This window comes from Trichosurus vulpecula, chromosome 4, assembly GCF_011100635.1.
Source record: "Trichosurus vulpecula isolate mTriVul1 chromosome 4, mTriVul1.pri, whole genome shotgun sequence".
In the NCBI taxonomy this organism is placed as follows: domain Eukaryota; kingdom Metazoa; phylum Chordata; class Mammalia; order Diprotodontia; family Phalangeridae; genus Trichosurus; species Trichosurus vulpecula.
The window spans coordinates 159,715,951-159,739,215 of NC_050576.1; the positions used below are offsets into that span (position 1 = coordinate 159,715,951).

General features: G+C 40.3%; 1 protein-coding gene across 4 annotated transcripts in view; it reads left to right on the forward strand.

Annotated features, from left to right (window-relative positions):
- The window catches only part of LOC118848581 (Fc receptor-like protein 2), a 41,266-nt gene extending 18,005 nt beyond the window's left edge, over positions 1 to 23,261 (forward strand). The window contains exons 7-12 of one of the 4 annotated variants that reach the window (XM_036757520.1): positions 10,315 to 10,431; positions 16,242 to 16,269; positions 17,449 to 17,513; positions 18,632 to 18,757; positions 22,158 to 22,189; positions 22,660 to 23,261. In XM_036757520.1, the coding sequence (XP_036613415.1) occupies positions 10,315 to 10,431; positions 16,242 to 16,269; positions 17,449 to 17,513; positions 18,632 to 18,757; positions 22,158 to 22,189; positions 22,660 to 22,791 (500 nt within the window). In that variant the 3' untranslated portion in view covers positions 22,792 to 23,261. Of the gene's footprint in view, positions 1 to 10,314; positions 10,432 to 16,241; positions 16,270 to 17,448; positions 17,514 to 18,631; positions 18,758 to 18,970; positions 19,329 to 22,157; positions 22,190 to 22,659 lie in introns of those variants that run through there. The other 3 variants (XM_036757523.1, XM_036757521.1, XM_036757522.1) reach the window with 3 other exon arrangements.
- The last annotated feature ends 4 nt before the right edge of the window (positions 23,262 to 23,265 follow it).

Sequence of the window (23,265 nt, forward strand, 5' to 3'; positions counted from 1 at the left end):
TTCTCAGGCCTGCTCTCCCTACCCTAGCCTCATGCCAGACTCTCTTTTCTTTTTTCTTTTGTTTTCTTTTGAAGATTTTTTTTTTTATTTTTAGTTTACACCACTCGGTTCCACGAGTTTTTGAGTTCCAAATTTTCTCTCCCTCCCTCTCCTCCCCCCTCCCCACGAGACAGCATGTAATCCAAAATAGATTCTACATATACGTTCACAATGGACTTATTTACATAATAGTCCAGTTGTAAAGAAGAATTATAACCAATGGAATGAATCATGAGAAAGAAGAAATGAAACCAAAAAAGAAAGAAAAAAAAGAGAGAAAATAGTTTGCCTCAATCTGCATTCAGACTCCATAATTCTTTCTTTGGATGTGCATAGCTTTTTCCATCATGAGTCTTTTAGAGCTGTCTCTGAACCTTGCATTGATGAGAAGAGTCAAGTCTTTCAAAGTTAGTCCTTACAGATACCATGTGTCTGTAATCGTGTGTAGTGTTCTCCTGATTCTGCTTCCCTTACTCAGCATCAGTTCATATGAGTCTTTCCAGGTTATAATGAAGTCTGTCTGCTCCTCATTTCCTATAGCACAATAGTATTCTATTACATTCATATACCACAGTTTGTTTAGCCATTCCCCAACTGATAGGCATCCCCTTGATTTCCAGTTCTTTGCCACCACAGAAAGATCTGCTATAAATATTTTTGTACATACTGGTCCATTTCCCACTTGTGTGATCTCTTTGGGATACAGCCCTAGAAATGATATTGCTGGACCAAAGGGTATGCACATTTTTATAGCCCCTTGGGTATAGTTCCAAATTGCTCTCTAGAATGGCTGGATCAGTTCACAACTCCACCAACAATGTAACAATGTTCCAATTTTCTCACATCCTCTCCAGCATTTATCATTTTTCTGTCATTTTAGCCAATCTGATATGAGAGATGTGGTACCTAAGAGTTGTTTTGATTTGCATTTCTCTAACCACTAGTGATTTAGAGCATTTTTTCATATGAGTATAGATAGCTTTAATTTCTTCCTCTGAAAACTGCCTGTTCATATCCTTTGACCATTTCTCAATTGGGGAATGACTTGTATTCCTATAAATTTGACTCAGTTCCCTCTATATCTTAGATATGAGCCCTTTATCAGAGACACTGGTTGTAAACATTCTTTCCCAATTTTCTGCTTCCCTCCTAATCTTTGTTGCATTGGCTTTGTGCAAAAACTTTTCCATTTAACATAATCAAAATTTTCCATTTTACATTTTGTAACTCCATCTATCTCTTGTTTGGTCATGAATTCTTCCCTTTCCCATAAATCTGACAGGTAAACTATTCCTTGCTCTCCCAAATTGCATATAGTATCAGTCTTTATTCCTAAATCATGAAACCATTTTGACTTTATTTTGGTATATGGTGTAAGATATTGGTCTATGCCCAGTTTCTGCCATACTATTTTCCAGTTTTCCCAGCAGTTTTTGTGAAATGGTAAATTCTTAACCCAGAAGCTAGATTCTTTGGGTTTATCAAAGAGTAGATTGCTTTAGTGGTTGACCACTGCATCTTGTGTACCTAACCTATTCCACTGATCCACCACTCTGCTTCTTAGCCCATACCAAGTAGTTTTATAATACAGTTTAATATCTGGTATGGCTAGACCACCTTCCCTAGCATTTACTTTCATTAATTCCCTTGATATTCTGGACCTTTTGTTCTTCCAGATGAATTTTGTTATTATTTTATCCAGCTCTATAAAATATTTGTGGTAGTTCGATTGGAATGGCACTGAATAAGCAAATTAATTTAGGTAAAATTGTCATTTTTATTATATTAGCTCAGCCTAACCTCAAGCAACTGATGTTTTTCCATTTATTTAGATCTGACTTTATTTGTGTGAAAAGTGTTTTGTAATTGTGTTCATTTAGGTGCAGGGTTTGTCTTGGCAGGTAGATTTTGAATATTTTATTCCCACATATTTTATAGTGTCTACAGTAACTTTAAATGGAATTTCTCTTTCTATCTCTTGCTGTTGGGCTTTGTTAGTAATACATAGGAATACATAGTAATACATGGGGATTTATGTGGGTTTATTTTATATTCTGCAACTTTGCTAAAGTTATGTATTATTTCAAGTATTTTTTACTTGATTCTCTAGGATTTTCTAAATAAATCACCATATCATCGGCAAAAAGTGACAACTTAGTCTCTTCTTTGTCAATTCTTTTTTTCTTTTTTTCCTGATTCTGTTTTTTTTTTATTTTAAATTTATTTATTTAACATATTTAGTTTTCAGCATTGATTTTCACAAGAGTTTGAATTACAAATTTTCTCCCCATTTCTATCCTCCCCCCCACCACTCCAAGATGCCGTATATTCTGGTTGCCCTGTTCACCAGTCAGCCCTCCCTTCTGTCACCCCCCTCCCCTCCCATCCCCTTTTCCCTTCCTTTCTTGTAGGGCAAGATAAATTTCTATGCCCCATTGCCTGTGTATCTTATTTTCCAGTTGCATGCAAAAACTTTTTTTTGTTGTTTTTGAACATCTGTTTTTAAAACTTTGAGTTCCAAATTCTCTCCCCTCTTCCCTTTCCACCCACCCTCCCTAAGAAGTCAAGTAATTCAACATAGGCCACATGTGTATCATTATGTATAACCCTTCCACAATACTCATGTTGTGAAAGACTAACTATATTTTGCTCCTTCTCAACCCATCCCCCTTTATTGAATTTTCTCCCTTGACCCTGTCCCCTTTTCAAAGTGTTTGTTTTTGATTACCTCCACCCCCATCTGCCCTCCCCTCCATCATCCCCCCCTTTTTTATCTTCTTCCCTCTTCTTTCCTGTGGGGTAAGATACCCAATTGAGTACGTATGGTATTCCCTCCTCAGGCCAAATCTGATGAGAGCAAGATTCACTCATTCCCCCCTCACCTGCCCTCTCCCCTCCTCCCACAGAACTGCTTCCTCTTGCCACCTTTATGCGAGATAATCCACCCCATTCTATCTCTCCCTATCTCCCTCTCTCAATATATTCCTCTCGCATCCCTTAATTTGATTTTATTTCTTTTAGATACCTTCCCTTCATCTTCAACTCACCCTGTGTTCTCTCTCTCTCTCTCTCTCTCTCTCTCTCTCTCTCTCTCTCTCTCTCTCTCTCTCTCTTTATATACATATATATATACACATACATATATACATACATACACATTCATTTATATATACATATATATACATAAACATATATATATGTGTATATATATATATATGTATATTCCCTTCAGCTACCCTAACACTGAGGTCTCATGAATCATACACGTCATCTTTCCATGTAGGAATGTAAACAAAACAGTTCAACTTTAGTAAGTCCCTTGCAATTTCTTTTTCTTGTTCTTTTTCTTGATTACCTTTTCATGCTTCTCTTGATTCTTGTGTTTGAAAGTCAAATTTTCTATTCAGCTCTGGTCTTTTCATTGAGAAAGCTTGAAAGTCCTCTGTTTTATTGAAAATCCATATTTTGCCTTGGAGCATGATACTCAGTTTTGCTGGGTAGGTGATTCTAGGTTTTAATCCTAGCTCCATTGGCCTCCGGAATATTGTATTCCAAGCCCTTCGACCTCTTAATGTAGAAGCTGCCAGATCTTGGATTATTCTGATTGGGTTTCCACAATACTCAAATTGTTTCTTTCTGGCTGCATGAAGTATTTTCTCCTTGATCTGGGAGCTCTGGAATTTGGTGACAATATTCCTAGGAGATTTCTTTTTGGGATCTATTTGAGGAGGTGATCGATGGATTCTTTCAATTTCTATTTTGCCCTGTGGCTCTAGAATATCAGGGCAGTTCTCCTTGATAATTTCTTGAAAGATGATATCTAGGCTCTTTTTTTGATCATGGCTTTCAGGTAGTCCAATAATTTTTAAATTATCTCTCCTGGATCTATTTTCCAGGTCAGTGGTTTTTCCAATGAGATATTTCACATTGTCTTCCATTTTTTCATTCCTTTGGTTCTGTTGTATAATATCTTGATTTCTCATAAAGTCACTAGCTTCCACTTGCTCCAATCTAATTTTTAAAGTAGTATTTTCTTCAGTGGTCTTTTGGACCTCCTTTTCCATTTGGCTAATTCTGCCTTTCAAGGCATTGTTTTCCTCATTGGCTTTTTGGAGCTCTTTTGCCATTTCAGTTAGTCTATTTTTTAAGGTGTTGTTTTCTTCAGTGTATTTTTCGGTATTTTTTGGGTCTCCTTTAGCAAGTCATTGACTTGTTTTTCATGGTTTTCTCACATCCTTCTCATTTCTCTTCCTAATTTTTCCTCTATGTCTCTAACTTGCTTTTCCAACTCCTTTTTGAGCTCTTCCATGGCCTGGGACCAGTTCATGTTTTTCTTGGAGGCTTTTAGTGTAGGCTCTTGCACTTTGTTGACTTCTTTAGGCTGTATGTTTTGGTCTTCTTTGTCACCAAAGAAAGAATCCAAAGTCTGGGACTGAATCTGGGTGTGTTTTCGCTGCCTGGCCATATTCCCAACCAACTAACTTGACCCTTGAGTGTTTCAGCAGGGTATGACTGCTTGTAGACTAAAGAGTTCTATGTTCCACCAGCTCTGCCACACCAGCACTGCTCCTTCCCCAAGAACCCCCAACCCAGACTGGACTTAGATCTTCAGCAGGCTATGCACTCCTGCTCTGATCTGCCACTTAATTCCTCCCACCAGGTTGGCCTGGGGCCGGAAGCAACTGCCGTTGTAGCTGCCCCACCTCCACTGCCCCAGGGGCAGTGGCCAAACCTCGAACTCCTTCCACTCCCGCAGCTTTTCCCACTAACCTTCTCTGCTGTCTTTGGTGTTTGTGGATTGAGAAGTCTGGTAACTGCTGCAACTCACTGATTCAGGGTGCTAGGGCCCACTCCGCCCAGCTCCTGGTCTGGTTGGTCCGCACCGCTCACGCTGGGCTCTGCTCCGCTCCCAGCTCCCAGCTCCCAGCTCTGTGTGGGATAGACCTCACCCAGAGACCATCCAGGCTGTCCTGGGCTGGAGCCCTGCCTTCCTCTGCTGTTTTGTGGGTTCTGCAGTTCTAGAATTGGTTCAGAGACATTTTTTATAGGTTTTTGGAGGGACTCAGGGGGAGCTCATGCTAGTCCCTGCTTTCCAGCTGCCATCTTGGCTCCTTCTTTGTCAATTCTAATTCCTTCAATTTCCTTTTTCTTCTCTTATTGCTAAAGCTAACATTTCTAGTACCAAACTAAATAATGGGGGGTGATAATGGATATCCCCATTACATATAATACTTGCAGATGGTTTTAGGTAGATGCTACTTATAATTTTAAGGAAGACTCCATTTATTCCTATGCTCTCCAGTCTTTGTAATAGGAATGGATGTTATATTTTGTCAAAAGCTTTTTCTGCATCTATTGAGATAATCATATGGTTTCTGCTAGTTTTTTTTGGTTGATATGATCAATTATGCTGATAGTTTTCCTAATATTGAACCAGCTTTGCATTCCTGGAATAAATCCTACCTGATTATAGTGTATTATACTTATAATAAATTGCTGCAATGTTTTTGCTAATATTTTATTTAAAATTTTTGCATCACTATTCATTAGGGAAATTGGTCTATAATTTTCTTTCTCTGTCTTGACTTTTCCTGGTTTAGATATTAGTACCATATTAGTGTCATAAAAAGAATTTGGTAGGACTCCTTCTTTGCCTATTTTTCTAAATAGTCTATAAAGTATGGGAATTAATTATTCTTTAAATGTTTGATAGACTCTTTGACCCAGCAATAACACTCCTATGGCTATATCCCAAAGAGATCACACAAGTGGAAAAGGGACCTGTATGTACCAAAATATTTATAGCAGATCTTTTTGTGGTAGCAAAGAATTGGAAATCAAGGGGATGCCCATTAATAGGGAAATGGCTGAACAAGTTGTGTTATATGAATGTAATGGAATATTATTGTGCTATAAGAAATGGGGAAGATACAGACTTCATAATAACCTGGAAAGAACTACATGATATGATGCTGAGCGAGAGGAGCAGAACCAGGAGAACGTTGTACACAACCACAGACATATTGATTCTGTGATGACAACTTTGATAGACTTGGCTGTCCCAGCAATACAAGGCTCAAAGATAGCTCCAAAGGACTCATGATGGAAAAAGTTAGCTACATCCAGAGAAAGAACTGTGGAGTACGAATGCAGATTGAGGCAAACTATTTGCTCTCTTTTTTTTTCCTCTTCCTTCTTGGTTTTGTTTCTTCTCTCTCATGATTCGTTCCATTGGCCATAATTCTTTGTAACTTGACTATTGTGTAAATAAGTTTAATGTGAAGGTTCATATAGAATCTATATCAGACTGCATGCTGTCTTGGGGGGAGGGGGAAGGGGAGGGAAGGGAAGAAAATTTGAAACTCAAAAACATGTAGAACTAAGTGTGGTAAACTAAAAATGAAAAATCTAATCTTAAAAAAAATGTTTGCTAGAACTCACATGTACATCCATCTGGCCCTGGAGATTTTTTCCTAGGGAGTTCATTGATGGCTTGCTCAATTCTTTTTCTGAGATGGGGTTATTTAGGTATTTTATTTCCTCTTCTGTTAACCTGGGCCATTTATATTTTTGTAAATATTTCCCTAAGGTTGTCAAATTTATGGGCATACAATTGGGCAAAATAATTCCTAATTATTGTTTTAATTGCCTCTTCACTGGAGGTGAATTCACCCTTTTCAGTTTTGATACTGGTAATTTGGTTTTCTTCTTTCTTTTTTTTAATGAAATTGACCAAAGGTTTAACAATTTTATTGGTTTTTTCATAAAATCAGCACTTAGTTTTATTTGTTAGTTCAACAGTTTTCTTGATTTCAGTCTTATTAGTCTCTCCTTTGGTTTTCAGTATTTTTAATTTGGTATTTAATTGGGGATTTTCAATTTATTTTTTTTCTGCCTTTTTCAGTTGCATGCCCAATTCATTGATCTCCTTTTTATATATTTTATTCATGTAAGCATTTAGAGATATAAAACTTCCCCTAAGAACTGCTTTTGCTGCATCCTGTAAGTTTTGGTATGTTGTCTCATTATTATCTTTCTCTTGATTGAAGTTATTAATTGTTTCTATAATTTGTCCTTTGACTTATTCTTTAGGATTAGATTAGTTTCCAGTTAATTTTTAGTTTACCTTTCCGTGGTCCTTTATTACAAATAATTTTTACAGCATGATCTGAGAAGGATGCATTGACTACTTCTGCCTTTCTGCACTGGGTTGTGAGGTTTTTATGCCTAAGCACATGGTCAATTTTTGTGTATGTGCCATGTACCACTGAAAAAAGGTATATTCCTTTCTATCCCTATTCAGTTTTCTCCAGAGGTCTATCATATCTACCTTTTGTAAAATTCTATTCACCTCCTTAACTTTTTGCATGTTTATTTTGAGGTTAGATTTATCTAGTTCAGAGAGGGGGAGATTGAGGCCCCACACTAGTATAGTTTTGCTGTCTATTTCTTCCTATAACTCCCTTAACTTCTCCTCTAAGAATTTGTATGCTATATCACTTGGTGCATATATGTTAAGTAATGATATTGCTTCATTGTCTATAGTGCCTTTTATTAGGATATACTTTCTTTCCTCATCTCTTTTAACTAGCTCTAGCTTTGCTTTAGCTCTGTCTGAGATTAGGATTGCTACCCCTGCTTTTTTCACTTCAGCTGAAGCATAATATATTCTACTCCAGTCTTTTTACCTTTACCCTGTGTACATCCACCTGTTTCAAATGTGTTTCTCATAAATAACATATTGTAGGATTATGGTTTTTAATCCATTCTGCTATTCACTTCTGTTTTATGTGAGAGTTCACCCCATTCACATTCACAGTTATGATTACTATCTGCGTCTTTTTCTCTATCCCATTTCCCCCCCATTTATGCTTTTATTTCTCCCTTCTCCCTTCCATTCCTCAAAAGAGTTTTGCTTTTGACTACCACCTTCCTCAATTTTCCCTCCCTATTGACACCCCTCCCTTATCTTACCCTTTTCCCCTTGCTACTTCTTCCCTCCCTTCTAACCATACCTCCCTTTACTTTCCCCTTTCCCCTCCTACTGCCTGCAGGACGAGTTAATTTCTATACTTATCACAGTATGTTGTTCCTTCCTTGAACCAAATCCAATGAGAATAAAACTCAAACACTGCTCTTCTCCCTCCCTTCTTTGCATCTACTAAAATATGTTTTTGCACCTCTTCATGTGATGTAATTTACCCTTTTCTACCTCCTCCTTACCTCTTCTCCCTGAACAGTCCCTTTGCACCACTTAATTATGTTTTTCATCATATCAGTTACTTTATACTTATACCCTCAGTCTATGTATATCTCTTTTAATTGTTGTAATAACTGTACCACTCTCAAGATTGACTATATGTAACATCTATAAAACAATTTAATCCTATATAAGGATGCAAACAATTTGCCCTTATTGAATAACAAGGTTTCCCCCCGTTTAGCTTTTTATGTCTCTCTTGAGTTTTGTATTTGAAGATCAAATTTTCCATTGAGCTCTGGCCTTTTCATCAGGAAGATCTGGAATTCCCTTATTTCATTGAATGTCCATCTCCTTGACTGAAAAATTACGCTTAGTTTTGCTGCGTAGTGGATCCTTGGTTGTAGTCCAAGCTCCTTTGCCTTATAAAATATCATATTCCAATTCTTCCTGTCTTTTAGTATAGAAGCTGAAAGATTCTGCATGATCCAGACTGTAGGTCTGCGATATTTGAATTGTTTCTTTCTGGCTGCTTGCAGTATTTTCTCCTCGACCTGATGATTCTGGAATTTGGCTACAATATTCCTTGGAGTTTTCAATTTGGGATCTCTTTCAGAGGGTGATCGGTGGATTATTTCGATGACTATTTTACCCTCTGGTTCTAAGACCTCGGAGAAACTTTCCTTGATGATTTCTTGGAAGATACTGTCCAGGTTCTTTTTCTCATTATGGCTTTCCAGTAGACCAATAATTCTTAGATTATCTCTCCTGGCTCTATTTTCCAGGTCAGTTGTTTTTCCAATCAGATATTTCATGTTTTCTTCCATTTTTTCATTCTTTTGATTTTGTTTGACTGATTCTTGATGCCTCACAGAGTCATTAGCTTCTACTTGACCAATTCTGATTTTTAACGAATTATTTTCTTCATTTAACTTCTGTACCTCCTTTTCATTTGGTTCATTTTACTTTTCAAGGAGTCATTCTCTCCAATTAGATTCTGAACCTCCTTAACCATTTTGCCAATTTTACTTTTTAAAGATTTGTTCTCATTAGTGAATTTTTTTTTCAATTTTTTCTTTTACCTCTCTAATTTGGTTCTTAAAATCCTCCTTGAGCTCTTCCAGGAATGCTTTTTGAGCTTGAGACAAGTTCACATTCCCTTTTGAGGTTTCAGATGTGGGTGTAGTGTCAATGCTGTTCTCTTCTGAATTTGTATTTTGACCTTCCCTGTCTCCACAATAAGAATCAATAGTCCTTGGTTTTCTGGATTGTTTCTTCATGGTGTTTGTCTTTTTCCTGCCTTTTAGAGTGGATCTCTGCTTCTGGTGCTCAGGGGGCTCTGTCCCAAGGTTCTTGTTTTGGGAACTGTAAGCCTGGTTACTGACTTTGTGCATTGTGGCTTCTGGTTTTGTGAGGTGTAGGGTAGGGGTGGTCTGGCTGCTGAAAGTCTCCTCTTCCCCTAGGGCTGAGCTACAACCTGGGTGGTCTCAGCAGATGTCTGTGCTGGTGTCTGCCACTTCCCCTGGCTATGCAAAGGCACCTCTGGGGTCCTGGTGTTGACACTTGCTGGCTCCACCCCCCAGGGCTCAAGAACTCCCACTGTTCTGATGAGATGGGGCTTGCTGGGACACCTCTTTTCCTCCACTACTCTCTGCAACCCCAAGAAGGGTCATCTCCCCAACTTCTCGAGCTAAAAGGCTACTGAAGCCCCACTTCTGGCTCCTCTATTTCAGGATTTCTCCTAGGGCAGTATTCTCTGGGTTTATTCAAGGGAGGGATGAGAGCTCTTAAGAGTTTGCAGAGGCATCATGGCTGCCCAAAGTTCAAGAAGGTGACTTTCAAACCTTTAGACTGTGGACTGATAGCTCCAGGAGTAGCTGCTGCTGCCACTGCAGGCTTTGCACTTCTGTCTCAGCTAGCTCCAACAGACTCCTGTCCTGTGACAAGAGGCTTCGGGATTGCCACTGCAGCCAGGGTGGGCTGAGCCTGCTCCATTCCAATATGGTGCTCCAGGGTGGTTCTGTGGGCCCAGTGGTCTCCTGGCCTGGTACAACAGCCAGACTCTCCTTTCTCAGTCCCTACAAGGAAGCAAAAGGGCCTGCTTGCTGGAGGAGTCAGCTTGGGTCTGCTCGGATTCCTAGGTCTCATTGGTGTTGTCCTTCTGTCATACTTCAGGACCCAGAGGAAATCAGGTTTGTTGGCCTTGCTCATTAACTTTTACAGAATCCCTGTCCCCATCTTGCCTCATGCCCAGAGTGGCTGTCACCCTGAGGCTTCAGACCCTCACAGAATGACTGGTGCAGCACCAAGTGAAGAACAGAACACATCAGAGGTATGCTGGTAAACGTTTACAACCACATCTCTTAAAAATTAACATTTTTTAAAATGTTTTATGGATACACCTTTAAATTTAATCTGCATTTTTAACATTTTCTCTATTTTTTCTTGTCTAGATAATTAACAATATAATAAATCAAGCCCTGATTTATAATGTTTGCAGATTTCTGAAGTATAGTAATCACACAAAAATTTAACTATAGCTCCCATTAAGAGCTGGTTCCAGCACATCAGCAGAAACGACATGTATCTAACTTTTTTGTAAGCGATCAGGTTAAGTGACTTGTCCAGGGTTATATAGCTAATAAGTGTCTGAGTTTGGAATTTGTACTCAGGCCCTTCTGACTTCAGGGCCCATATTCTATCCACTGTGCTACCTTGCTGCTCCCTGCTTTCTTAATATATGAAGACAGTCAAACTTTATCATCCAAGCCTTTAACTCGGTGGAAATCCAGGCTTTTTTGTTTGGGGATTTTTTTAAATACACAGGCCATTCTACAGGTTTATGAGGATGATAGGGCCTTGAACAAGCCTCTAATTGTCCTTATGGCCCCCTACAATATAATCCTCCTTTTTTCCCCTCCACCCTTTCAGTCAATAAAAAAAAACTGATTGGTCTCAGAGAACAGAATGAAGAACAGTGCACCGAAAATGCAGAGGCAGATTCCCACTTTTTATTTAAAAAATTCCTAAACAATTAGAATTGGCCAGAAGTGGAATGGAAAGCTGTGATTTCCCCATCAATGGTCAAAGTTAATAAACATTTATTAAGAATTTACTATATGCCAGGTACTGTGCTAAGTACTAGAGATATAAATAAGAAAAATAAAGACAGTCCCCACAACTTCAAATCACTTGAAGTCTTGGAGGAGAGGTTAGATGAGTATTTGGAGAGTTCTTACTCAGGCACGAATTGGGCTGGATGGAGTAATGGAGAGAGCTCTGTTCCCAGAGAAGGTAAGATCTGAGTTTCAATCCAACCTTGGACACTTACTAGCTGTGTGACCCTGGGCAAGTCATTTAACTTCTGCCTGCCTCAGTTTCCTCATCTATAAATGGGGATAATAATAATACCAAACTCCTAAGATTGTTATGAGGATAAAATTAGGTATTTATGAAGTGTTTTACAAACTTTAAAGAGCTATACAAATGTTAGCTATTATTATAGTCTCTGGGGTCTCTTCAAATTCTGAAATATTTAGAGTATTTATCAGGCAAGGTTCTATGAACACTTAACAACTTACCTACTGTGGCCCTGTGTCTCCAGTCTGACATTGCCTATCTCCATTGGCTGCCTCCTAGCCCCTCTCCCATAGTTGTGCTCTCAGCGACCATCTTCTTAATGAACTTCAGTGTCTCCCTATCACCTTGAGCATCAGATATAAAGTCCTATGTCTGGTATTTAACCATCTTTCCAACTCAGCTCCTTCCTACCTTCCAGGATGCAATGGGAGAGCCTGGCCCTTTTAGGCTAAGGTCTTTTCAAGTTCTCACTTTGAGTGAGGTGACATCCATTCAGTGAATAGCTATCTCCAGTCCTCCTGATGAATATCTGGCCACTGGACCCAGATGGCTCTGGAGGAGAAAGTGAGGATGGTGACCTTGCACAGCCCTCCCTCACTCAAATCAAAGTCAACTGCAAGTCATATCATCATCTCCCTGATGTTATGGTCCTCTTCAAGAACAAGGACAAACACAATAATCTTATACCTTACTCCCCTTCACACATTCTGTGATCCAGTTGTACTCACCTAATTTGCTGTTCCTCACACATAGCACTCCATCTATCTCCTGTCTTCAAGCTTCTCTATTGGCTGTTGATCCCCAGGTCTAGAATTTTCTCCCTCCTAACTTTCTTGTCTTAGAATCCCTGGCTTCCTTCAAAACTCAGCTTAAGTCCCACCTTCCCTGGTGGCCATCAGCTACTAGTGCCTTCCACCACCTTCCATCTAATCTGTAAATATCTCATATATACCTAGCTATCTCCCATATTAGACTCTTAAGGACAGGATCCTTTTTTTAATTTCTTCTTATCCTCAGGGCTTAACCCAATGTGCCTCACAATCAGTCAATCAATCAATCAGTAAACGTTTATTAAACACCTACTGGGCTGTGGCCCATAGTAGGTACTTAATAAAATGCTTGTGGACTGAACCAACTTCTCTGTTAGTGGATATCTAGCTTATTTCTCAGCTTAAAATATGTCATGAGACCGTTCTAACCCATATGCTGACATCCCCCTCCCCCAAAAACCATCCCTAGGAGACGAGACATTTGAAGCTCAGGTACAGAATCTTATTTTGATCCATTTTCTCCCAAAATCCTTCAACTTTCTGCTAACTACTAACTAGAATTCAACATACAGAGCTGGCCTTGGGTTGGCCCCGAATCTCTGAGCACAATCCCTCAAGATCACTTATGTTGATTCCCCACAGATCTCCACTCTGAGATAGGGACTCCCTTGCTCTTGACCTTGCATAGAACTAATCAGGGAAGAAATGGGCCCTTGGTGGAGGTAGCACCTAGGGGCTGCTAGGTGGTGCCATAGTGCACAGAGCTCTAGGTCTGAAGCCAGGAAGAGTTAGCTTCCTGAGTTCAAATATGGCCTCAGGCACTTATTAACAATGTAACCCCCAGGGGAAGGGACTTAACTTTGTTTGCCTCAGTTTCCTCATCTGTAAAATGATCTGGAAAAGGAAATGGCAACCACTCCAGTATCTTTGCCAAGAAAACCCCAAATGGAATCATGAAGAATCTGAAAATGACTAAATAAAAAGCACCAAGGATCAAGCCATAGTTCCTGGACCCAGTCTCAAATGCCCAAGATTATCCCTGTCCTCAAAAAAGAGAATAATAAACATCTACTCCCTTCTTTTCCTGTGCATAACAATCTGTGGAGAATATACTTATGTTCTCTGGGTCCACTAAAAGAGGGAATAGACAAGGAAGAGGGGACGAGTTTAGGGAGCCCTAGATGTGAGCAATGCAAACTTTCCAAGCCAAATACCAGCTTTATACCATCACATATTTTGAAAACCACCTTGTGATCCCTGGCTCAGAATTGACACTCTGATTATGCATGAACTGGGTTCAATCTTTGAACACCTCTGTAAACATTCCCTTTGGCTCTTTCTCCCAGTCAGAGTTTCACCTGAAAATATCTGGCTTGTATTTAGGGTTTCACAACAAAAGTTCTTAATTGTAGTATTGGCTGATCCATATTTCTGTATGAAGTCAGCAATAATAGCATAATCATAGCTAATAATAAAAATAATGGTTAACATTTTAATATAATGCTTTAAGAGTTACAAAATTTTGTATAGATAGATTAGATAGATAGATACTTGTTGTTCAGTCATTTTAGTTGTATCCAATTCTCCATGACCCCATTTTGGAGTTTTCTTGGAAAAGATACTAGAGTGGTTTGCCATTTCCTTCTCCAGCTCACTTTACAGATGAGGAAACTGAGACAAGCAGGGTTAAGTGACTTGCCCAGGGTCACACAGCTAGTAAGGGTCTGAAGGCAGATTTGAACTCGAGAAGATAAAAGTCTTCCTGATTCTAAGCCCAGTACTTTATCCAGCCTTGAGACTTTATATATGTGTGTATATATATGTATGTATGTATGTATACACATATATAAAATTATATTTACACATACATACACACACACACATATATATATTTGATCCTCAAAATACCCTTATAGGGGAAGTGCTATTGTTATCCCCATTTTTACAGGTAAGGAAACTGAGGCTAAAAGAAGTTAAGAAATTTATCCAGGATCCCACAGCTGGCAAGTATCAGAGGCCAGATTTGAATTCAGGTCTATTCCTAACTTAAGTCCAGTACACTGTCCACTGCGCCAACTAGTTACTTCATGGATATCATGTGCTTTGTTGAATTCACTGAAAATAACATCCATAGCATTGTTCCCTTCTACAAATCAGATGACCACATCAAAAAAGGAAATAGGCTTACTCAAGAATGATATCTACTGGATGAAACCATACTGCCTCCTGCAGCATGTGATCCCTGCTTCTTTTCCTTAGATTTCCGCTAACTACATACTTTTATATACTCTAGAATTTTGCCAAGAATAGGGGTTAGGATCCCTGGTCTTTGATTTTGAAACACCATTCCCTTCTCTTTTTTGAAAATAGATGCCTCCCCCCCCAAAACCACTGCTGGAGTCCCCCTCTCATTCTCCAACTCTTTCAAGGATCACTGACAGTGGTTCAGAGTTTACATCTGCCGATTCTTTCACTAGAGTATGATGCAGTTCATCTGGTCTACAGCCCAGGCATATGAACTGGTTATGAATCAATCATTTTAATTGTGCCATTAAAGGGGCAGGGATGATATCCAGAGCCAGACAAGTTCTTACCTTATCAAAGAGTTAATTCTGTCAAGGGAATTTAACATCTCATTAAGGAGAAACAGCATAGATTCAAGAGAGATATACCAGGCATTTCTTGGATACATTCTTTACAACAGAGAGAACTAGGAAGGTATAACAATAAGGACCTCAGTGCTGAAGTTAAATGACCAGTGCTCGGATGTTGCTTCTGTAACTATTTGTATGACCTTGCACAAGTCATATGATGATGATGATGATAGCTAATATTTATAAAGTGTTTACTATGTGCAGGGCACCATGGTAAGTTCTTTACAATTATCTCGTATGATCCTCACAACCACTCTGGGAGGTCGGTGCTATCATTATTCCCATTTTACAGATGAGAAAACTGAGGCAAACACAAGTTAAGTGACTTGCCCAGGGTCAAACAGCTAGGAAGTGTCTGTAGCTGGATTTGAACTCAGGTCTTTATGACTCCAGACCCAGGACTCTATCTACTTTGCCATCATCATCATCATCAATAGTATAGATAAATAGCAAAATAAATAAATAGTATTATAATAGTATTAAATATATTACTAATTTTTAAAATATATTATATAGTATTAAATATAAATAGTAATAAGATTTCAAAGAGCTTTATGTATATTATCTCATTTGATAATAGGTGCCATTATTATCTTCACTTTACAGAGAGAGGTTAAGTAATTTGCCTGGGGCCACATAGCCCCTTGGGTATCTGTAGCAGAATTCTAGCTCAGGTCTTCTTGGTTCCAAGGCCAGTTGGCTTCCCGGGTCCCTTCCAGATCTAATCTATAGACCCATGATGCTATGAACTTCACAAGCTCCTTGAATGCTAAGACTACCTTTGTATTTCCTGGCAAGGCTTAGCACAGGGCTTTGTGGATGGTGGGTACTTAAAACTTTGGATGAGTCAGAATTTTGTCTGTTAGAACTGTCAACATCTCAAGGGGATGATAGTGAAGTTCCCAGTCACATCTAAGAGCTTCATTTAAATTCCAAGTTTCTAGCAGGTGAGAATCATGCCTTTCCTCTACTCTGTGTCATCTTGGTTTTACCTAGCACAAGAAAGGACACAGGGCTCAGTTTCCATGCTTCATGTGAGACTCCTACAGTGTTGCACTCCTTCTACTGACATCCCCCAATACAGTGCAAACCCCTTGAGGGCAAGGTGTCTAGACTCTTGTTTCTGTCTTCACATCCCCAGTCTTGAGAACAATGTCTGAGTTATAGTAGACACAGTGCTTTCTGACTGATTAACATTAAGCTTCTTTTTCTTTGCAGGACAAAGTTTTGCTCTTGGACCCTCCAGGCAAGTCCTTAGTCCTTTCAGTGGCTGATCTCTCGTCCTTTGCTAGAAGTCCACAATCTAGGAACATGGAAAATGCTATCTATCCCTAGGGTTATACCTATCCATTTCCTGATTTCACAGGCTTTGGATTTGTTGTTGTTGTTCAATCGTTTCTGTCGTGTCCAACTCTTCGTGACCCTATTTGGGGTTTTCTTGGCTAAGATATTGGAGTGGTTTGCCATTTCCTTCTCCAGTTCATTTGACAGATGAGGAAACTAAGTTAAACAGGGTTAAGTGACTTGCCCAGGGTCATACAGCCAGGAAGTGTCCAAGACCAGATTTGAAAGCCACAAGAGGAGTCTTCCTGGCTCTAGACTCAGTGCTCTATTCACTGCATCACCTATCTGTCCTGTATGTTTCAAGATATGTAAAGAAACATCACTCACCAACTAGGCTATGCAGTAACCATTCTGCTTATCCCTAACATTGATAAGTTATTGATTTCCTTACTTAACTAAAATGTTCAGTGTTTGTCCACTTGATTAAATATTTGCATAGCAGCATCTCATTCACTAGGGTAGGTACTACACTCATTTATCTGGGTCTTTATATTGCATCTCTAAGCATTAATTTATGCCTTTCATAGAGGAGGAGGAGGAGGGGGAGGAGGAAGAGGAGGAGGGAGAAGGAGGAAGAGAAAGAGGGAAGTAGAGAAGGATGGAGAGGAGGAGGGAGAAAGGGAAGGGGAGGAGGAGGATGGGGAAGGAGAAGACAGGTGAGGGAGAGGAGAAGGGGGGAAGAAGGAAGAGGACAACAACATTGCCTGGTGAAGTGGTCAACTCGAGTGGCCACCATGTCAGCAGGACAAAGCAGTACTCTGTGACTAAATGACCTCGCCCTCTGGTTCTGTCCTCAGACTGCCTGCCCTGCTTCCCTAACTTTGGCCCTCACTGGTCCACCTTACTACTCAATTGCTTCTCCTAAAAAGCCCCTTACAAACCACCTGTACACAGATTCATGGGCGATAAAACCGCACGAATCACACCAAGCTCTCCATGCCTTTCTGGTTGCTGATATCTCTGAAGCTCAGTGTCACCACACTTACCATTTCCTGCAGGACTCTCTCCTTGATAATCTCATTAATGTATAATTAGTGTTGTCATTAGGGCAGGAAATATGACATCTGTGTGTATCTCGCAGGAACCCTGCCATCCCAAGATTCCAAGAACACACCCAAGTGGAGTTAGACCCAACATATGTCAATGGTAAGGACCTCTCCATTGGATAAGGGCTCCAGGCCCAAGCCCAGGCAATTAGGAGGGGGATAGGAGAAGGGAACACAAACTATCTTCTTTGTTTAGCCTACTAGCCACCCCAGGTTTTGCTAAGCCTCAGAGAACAGGACCTCTTGAGCACAGATTTGTGAGGCAGCCAGGTTTAATGGAAAGAGTGATACATTGGAAATCAGGAGAGACTAGAATCTGAATTCCACCTCTGACACTTGCTAGCTATGTGACCGTGGACAGATTAGTTAACCTCTCTGAGCCTCAGTTTCCTCCTAAGTAAAATGAGTTTATTAATACCTGCAACACCTACCTCATGAAGCTATGAGGATCGAAAGAAATAATGTATATAAAGTAATTTTAACTTTAAAGCACCATATTAATGTCAACTATCATTATTACCTTATCATGATTTCAATGATAAATCATATTTATCTAGCACTTTAAGTTCCTTATCTAAAAAATTGGTTGATCACACCTACACCACGTACTTCCCAGAGTTGTTGTAGCAAAGTGGTTTAATCAGCATCTTGGCCACTAGATGGCAGATACTACATTTGTCTACCACTTTGTGCATCATAGGTCCTTTTGGCATCTCTTTATAACACCATACAAATGTGAAACGTTCTTTATGAGATCACAATCCTAATGTAAAGTGAACAGCATGATTTTTTAGAGAATGTGGAGCAGGAAGGGTCCTTATGGTTCATATAGCACAAACTTATTGCATATTAATAAGGATACATAATTATTATTATTATATTATTGCATAATAATAAGGATATTAAAAGTTAAATTTTAAAGGTCTTTGCATCCATAGCCACACAGCTAATAAGTGTCAATGCCAGCATTTGAACCCAGGTCTTCTGATAGCAAGTTCAGTACTCTTTGAGCTGCCTCTCAATAAATAGAGAATTTTCCTGGAATGCCCAACATCATGCTGGGGGTAAAAGATATTCCTAGAAAAGGGAGTCAAGATGTGTGTGTGGGGGGGAGACATCATCTTCTGCTGTAATTTAATAAATATAAACATTTACCTTCTGGCACATCCATCTGACCCTGCCTATAAAGTCCTACTCTCACCTCTGGTTCTTCTATAGAGCTAGGCCAGCAGTCTAGAACACACAGCCCAGTATTTGCAGACCCATTACTTACAGTGAATCCTGTCATCAGCGATGTGGTGTATTCTGAGGGCTGGAGGTTGCAGCAAAAACAAGAAGATGCAGGTAAGAGAATGGGGATCTGGTTGTTACGTTGAGTTGTGTCCTGCCCTGTTGCATCTGGCCCACTCCAAATCACCTTAGCCCCTCCAGTACAGCCCAGATTTTCTTGGCCATCCTGATATTGTCCTTTCCCCACAGAAAACCTGCTCAGCAGAATTGCTCGAGTGTTCTCCTTGAGAGAACATTCATTTTTTTTTTTGGTCTTTGCATCCTCAGCTCTTGGCAAAGCTCTTGACACACAGAAGATACTTAATAAATGCTTGTTGACTAATTGACGTCCCTATTTATGGACTGGTGGATTGCTTGCATGATAAATTCTCATTGCTGTTGACCTGTGACAAAATATCAAAGACAATGAGGAAAATGTCTTGCAGGTGAATGGCAGAACTTTTGCCCCAAAAGGGTTCTCTCTTTACTTAATCTATGGCTGCTACCAACAAGATGCGTCCATTCTGCTAGCTTTCTGGGCCATGTGTTGGCAAATCCTCTTTATTCAAATAAAACAGGCTGGGTTGAAAAAAAATCTCCACCGGGGGAGAATTGAAGGCTGGGAGGGGTGAGAAGAAAATCCAGTTTTTTTTCCCAAATTCTGTTTCCATTCCAAGTTTCTTGCCAATCTAGGATCAAATAGTAGTTGACCTCTCACCAAGACTCAAATTGAGATAGGACTTTTAGAGCCTCTGAGGTATGGTACCCTTCACAGGGGATAAGGGATTTACAGCAGAATGGGACTTCAGAGTCATCTAGACAAACCCCACCCCCCTCATTCTTTGGATGAAGAAAATGAGGTCAAGTTAAGTATTTCACCCAAGGTCACATGGGGCGTAAATAGCAGAGGTAGGCTTTGAACCTAGGCCTTTTGCCTCTAAATCCAGATGTGTCTTTACCATACTATGAAAAGGAACCCCCCAAAAATGCTTAGTTGGGCACCATGAAGTCAAGGAAAATTTGGTCCCTTTTTTACTCCCCATGATCAGTTTAATTATCGTCTAGGAAACAATCATACCCATCACAGAACTAGAGAATGCTGGAGCCAGGAGGAACCTTAGAGGGAATCTACTCCAGCCACTTTGTTTCAGAGACAGGAAACTAAGGCCAAGCCAAGTCAAGTGACCTATTCAAGGCCATACAATTAGTTCATATCAGAGCTAGCAGAGAAATTAATTCTCACCTAAACGTCCAGATCTTTCAGTGCTTAGGGAGCAAATGGTACTACCATACCCTGGACTGTTTAGTCACTGTTTCACTGTCTTCCTTTTCTTCCTGACTTAAAGAAAGAATGAGTTATGTCAATGACCCAAGGAGGCCTTCCCTAAGAGACACTTACCAGTTGTGTGACCCTGAACAAATCACTTAGCTTTTGTCTGCCTCAATTTCCACATCTGTTGTTGTGACAATCAAACAAGACATTTTTAAAGAACCTAGCACAGTGCCAGGCACATAAATGTTTGTTCTTTTCCTCTTCTCTCTAGGACAAGGTTCCTTAACGTAGGATCCATGAGCTCCCAAGGTGTCCATGGCTAGATTACATGTGGTCTGTGAAATTTTCAACATATGTTTTAATAAGTTCATTTCAATGTGATGGGTTTCCTTTGTAATCCTACATATTTAATTTTATCCATTTAAAAACACTATTCTGAAAAGGGGTCCATAGGTTTCACTAGATTCTGCTGAAGGGGACCATGACAGACTACAGGTTAAGAAGCCCAGCTCTAGGTGGCTTGGTCCAGGAACTGGAAATTGTCCAAGAACTCCCCCACTATGTCCAGCGTTCTCTGTCCTGGAATTCTTTGACTTGTCTGAGAACTACGTCATTGCTCCCTTCTCCCGTCTCCCCACTTGCTACTCTATTGCTTGGACATATTTCTGCGACTCTCAGACCAGACGAGGAATTCCTAGCCCATCAACTGCTGCCATTTCTGGAGCCATATGGTTCACTTCTCACAAGACCACGTGACTCCCTGGAGGTGCTTTGAAGAAGGTTCACTCCAATGAACAAGTCTAAGCCTCAAGATTACAGCCCTTCTCCTATCTGTGTTTCTCATCTCTGTTCTCCCAAACTCCCTAGCTCTCCTTAGTCCAAGAGTGTAACCCATGTTCTCTGAAAATGATCAGGAATCGATTAACCATTTGTAATACAGCATCAATGGGCCAGTGCATACCAAGGCAAGGGGAAGTTCACTGCCCATCAAGAGGCAACCAGGTGGTACACTAGATAGAGTGGTGAACCTGGAGTCAGGAAAACCTGAGTTCAAATCCTACCTCAGACACTTACTAGCTGTGTGACCCTGGGCAAGTCACTTAACTGCAGTCTGCCTCAGAATATGAGAGTAATAACAGCAACCACCTCCCAGGGTGGTTGTGAGGATCAGAAGCAGCAACACATATGCAATATTTTGTTGTTGTCGTTCAGTCATAGCCAGCTCTTTGTGACCCCATTTGGGATTTTCTTGACAGAGATACTGGAGTGGTTTGCCATTTCCTTCTCCAGATCATTCTGCAGATGAGGAAACAGGCAAACAGGGTTAAGTGATTTGCCCAGGGTCATACAGCTAGTAACTGTCTGAGACTGGACTTTAACTCAGGAAGATGTCTTCCTGACCCCAAGCCGGGTGCCCTGTGCACTATGGTGCCACCTAGCAGCTCAGTACAACACTTAGTTAACTCTAAGGTGCTATATAAACGCTAACAATGATTAAGAATGTATCAGATACCAGAGCAAACGCCTAAGTTAACAAGAAGCTAGAACCTTGACCCAGCTGCTCTTGAACACACCCTCTCTAACAATAACAACAAGCACTTATTGAGAACCAAATGTGCGCAGAGCAGTGTGTTAGGGTATCGCAGAGACACCGGGACACTATAATATCCTTAAAAATATAAGCTCCTTGGGGGCAGGAACTTTTTCGTTTCTTCTTCTTTTTTTAGGTACAGAACTAAGCATAGTGCTTGGTACATAATAAGCTTTTAATAAAAATTGAATTGAATTGATTTGAACCGTGGGTATGTGAGGTAGTGAGTTCTCCATTACTAGAAGTTTTCAAGCAAAGACTTGATGAACAACTATTAGGAGGTTGTAGAAAGGATTCCTATTCTCATCTCTGGTTCTCCTGAACTCCATAGCTCCCCTTTGTAAAGACTTAGTCCAAGAGTGTAACCCATGTTCTCTGAAAATGGTCAGGAATCAATTAACCATTTGTAACATAGCATCAATGGGCCAGTGCGTGCCAAGGCAAAGGAAGTTCATTGGACCAACTGACTTTTCAACTCAGGTTATGTGGAACATCATGAAAATAGAAATGAGCTGATGATTCAGGGTTCTGGGGTTTACAATTCAGAGGAGTGGACTTTAAATAAGATAATTGCCTAGACCTACAGCTAAACATTTGCTTTCCCCCCACAGATGACCACACATTGATGCGACCGCCCACCCAGGTGAATCAATCAATTTCCTCAGATGCTCTTTGTCCTTTGACCTACCTTTCTCTCTCTTTCTCCCCCTGCTCTTTTTCTCATCTCTCCTCTCCTCCTCCTCTTCCTTCTCCTCTCTCTCTCTCTCTCTCTCTCTCTCTCTCTCTCCTCTCTCCTCTACCCTCTCCCCTCTCCTCATGCTCTTCTTCTCCTCCTCCTCCTCCTCCTCCTCTTCCTCTTCTCTCTCTCTCTCTCTCTCTCTCTCTCTCTCTCTCTCTCTCTCTCTCCTCCTCCTCCTCCTCCTCTACCCTCTCCCCTCTCCTCATGCTCTTCTTCTTCTCCTCCTCCTCCTCCTCCTCCTCCTCTTCCTCTCTCTCTCTCTCTCTCTCTCTCTCTCTCTCTCTCTCTCTCTCTGGCTCTCTCTCTCTCTCTCCCCGCCCCTTCTCTCTCTTCCAACCCTAGACCTTCATTTATGTGCTTTCTCTCTCTCTCAGGATTTCTCTGTTGTGTACTCCAAAGTGAAGACTATACAACCTCTGGAGGAGAGAGTCAGGATGACTGAGGCTACGGATGGGACAGAGAAAGACGACATAGGCAACTATGAGAATGTCCAGCTTCATTCCTGAGCCTGACAGCATGTGCTCACTAGGGAAGCCAAGAGCTTCTCATCACTCTGTACCGATGTAGAAATGAAAGGAAAGACAATAGGGGAAGAAAACTTTTGGACTCCTGAGAAATGAGGGGTCTAGTTAGAGGAGTTTTTCCTCCCAGGCCTCTACTATCACCTATACAACACAGAGACAGCACTGACCTTCCTTCTCTCCCTTTGATGAAACAAGACAGGAAGGCCTACAGTCTTCTTTCTCCTTATGTTTATTTCACTTTATTAGTTATTACCAAAAATAATCATTCACATTTTTTTAGAACTTCAAGATTTTACGAGGTACTCTCCTCATAATAGCCATGAATTAGGTTGTGCATTCATTGTTACCCCTATATTTCAGAGAGCTCAGAACTAGGATTCAGGCCCAGATCTCCAGGTACTATTTTCTTTTTCTTCCCCGATAATAACTAGTATTAATATAGTTCTTTAAGATTTT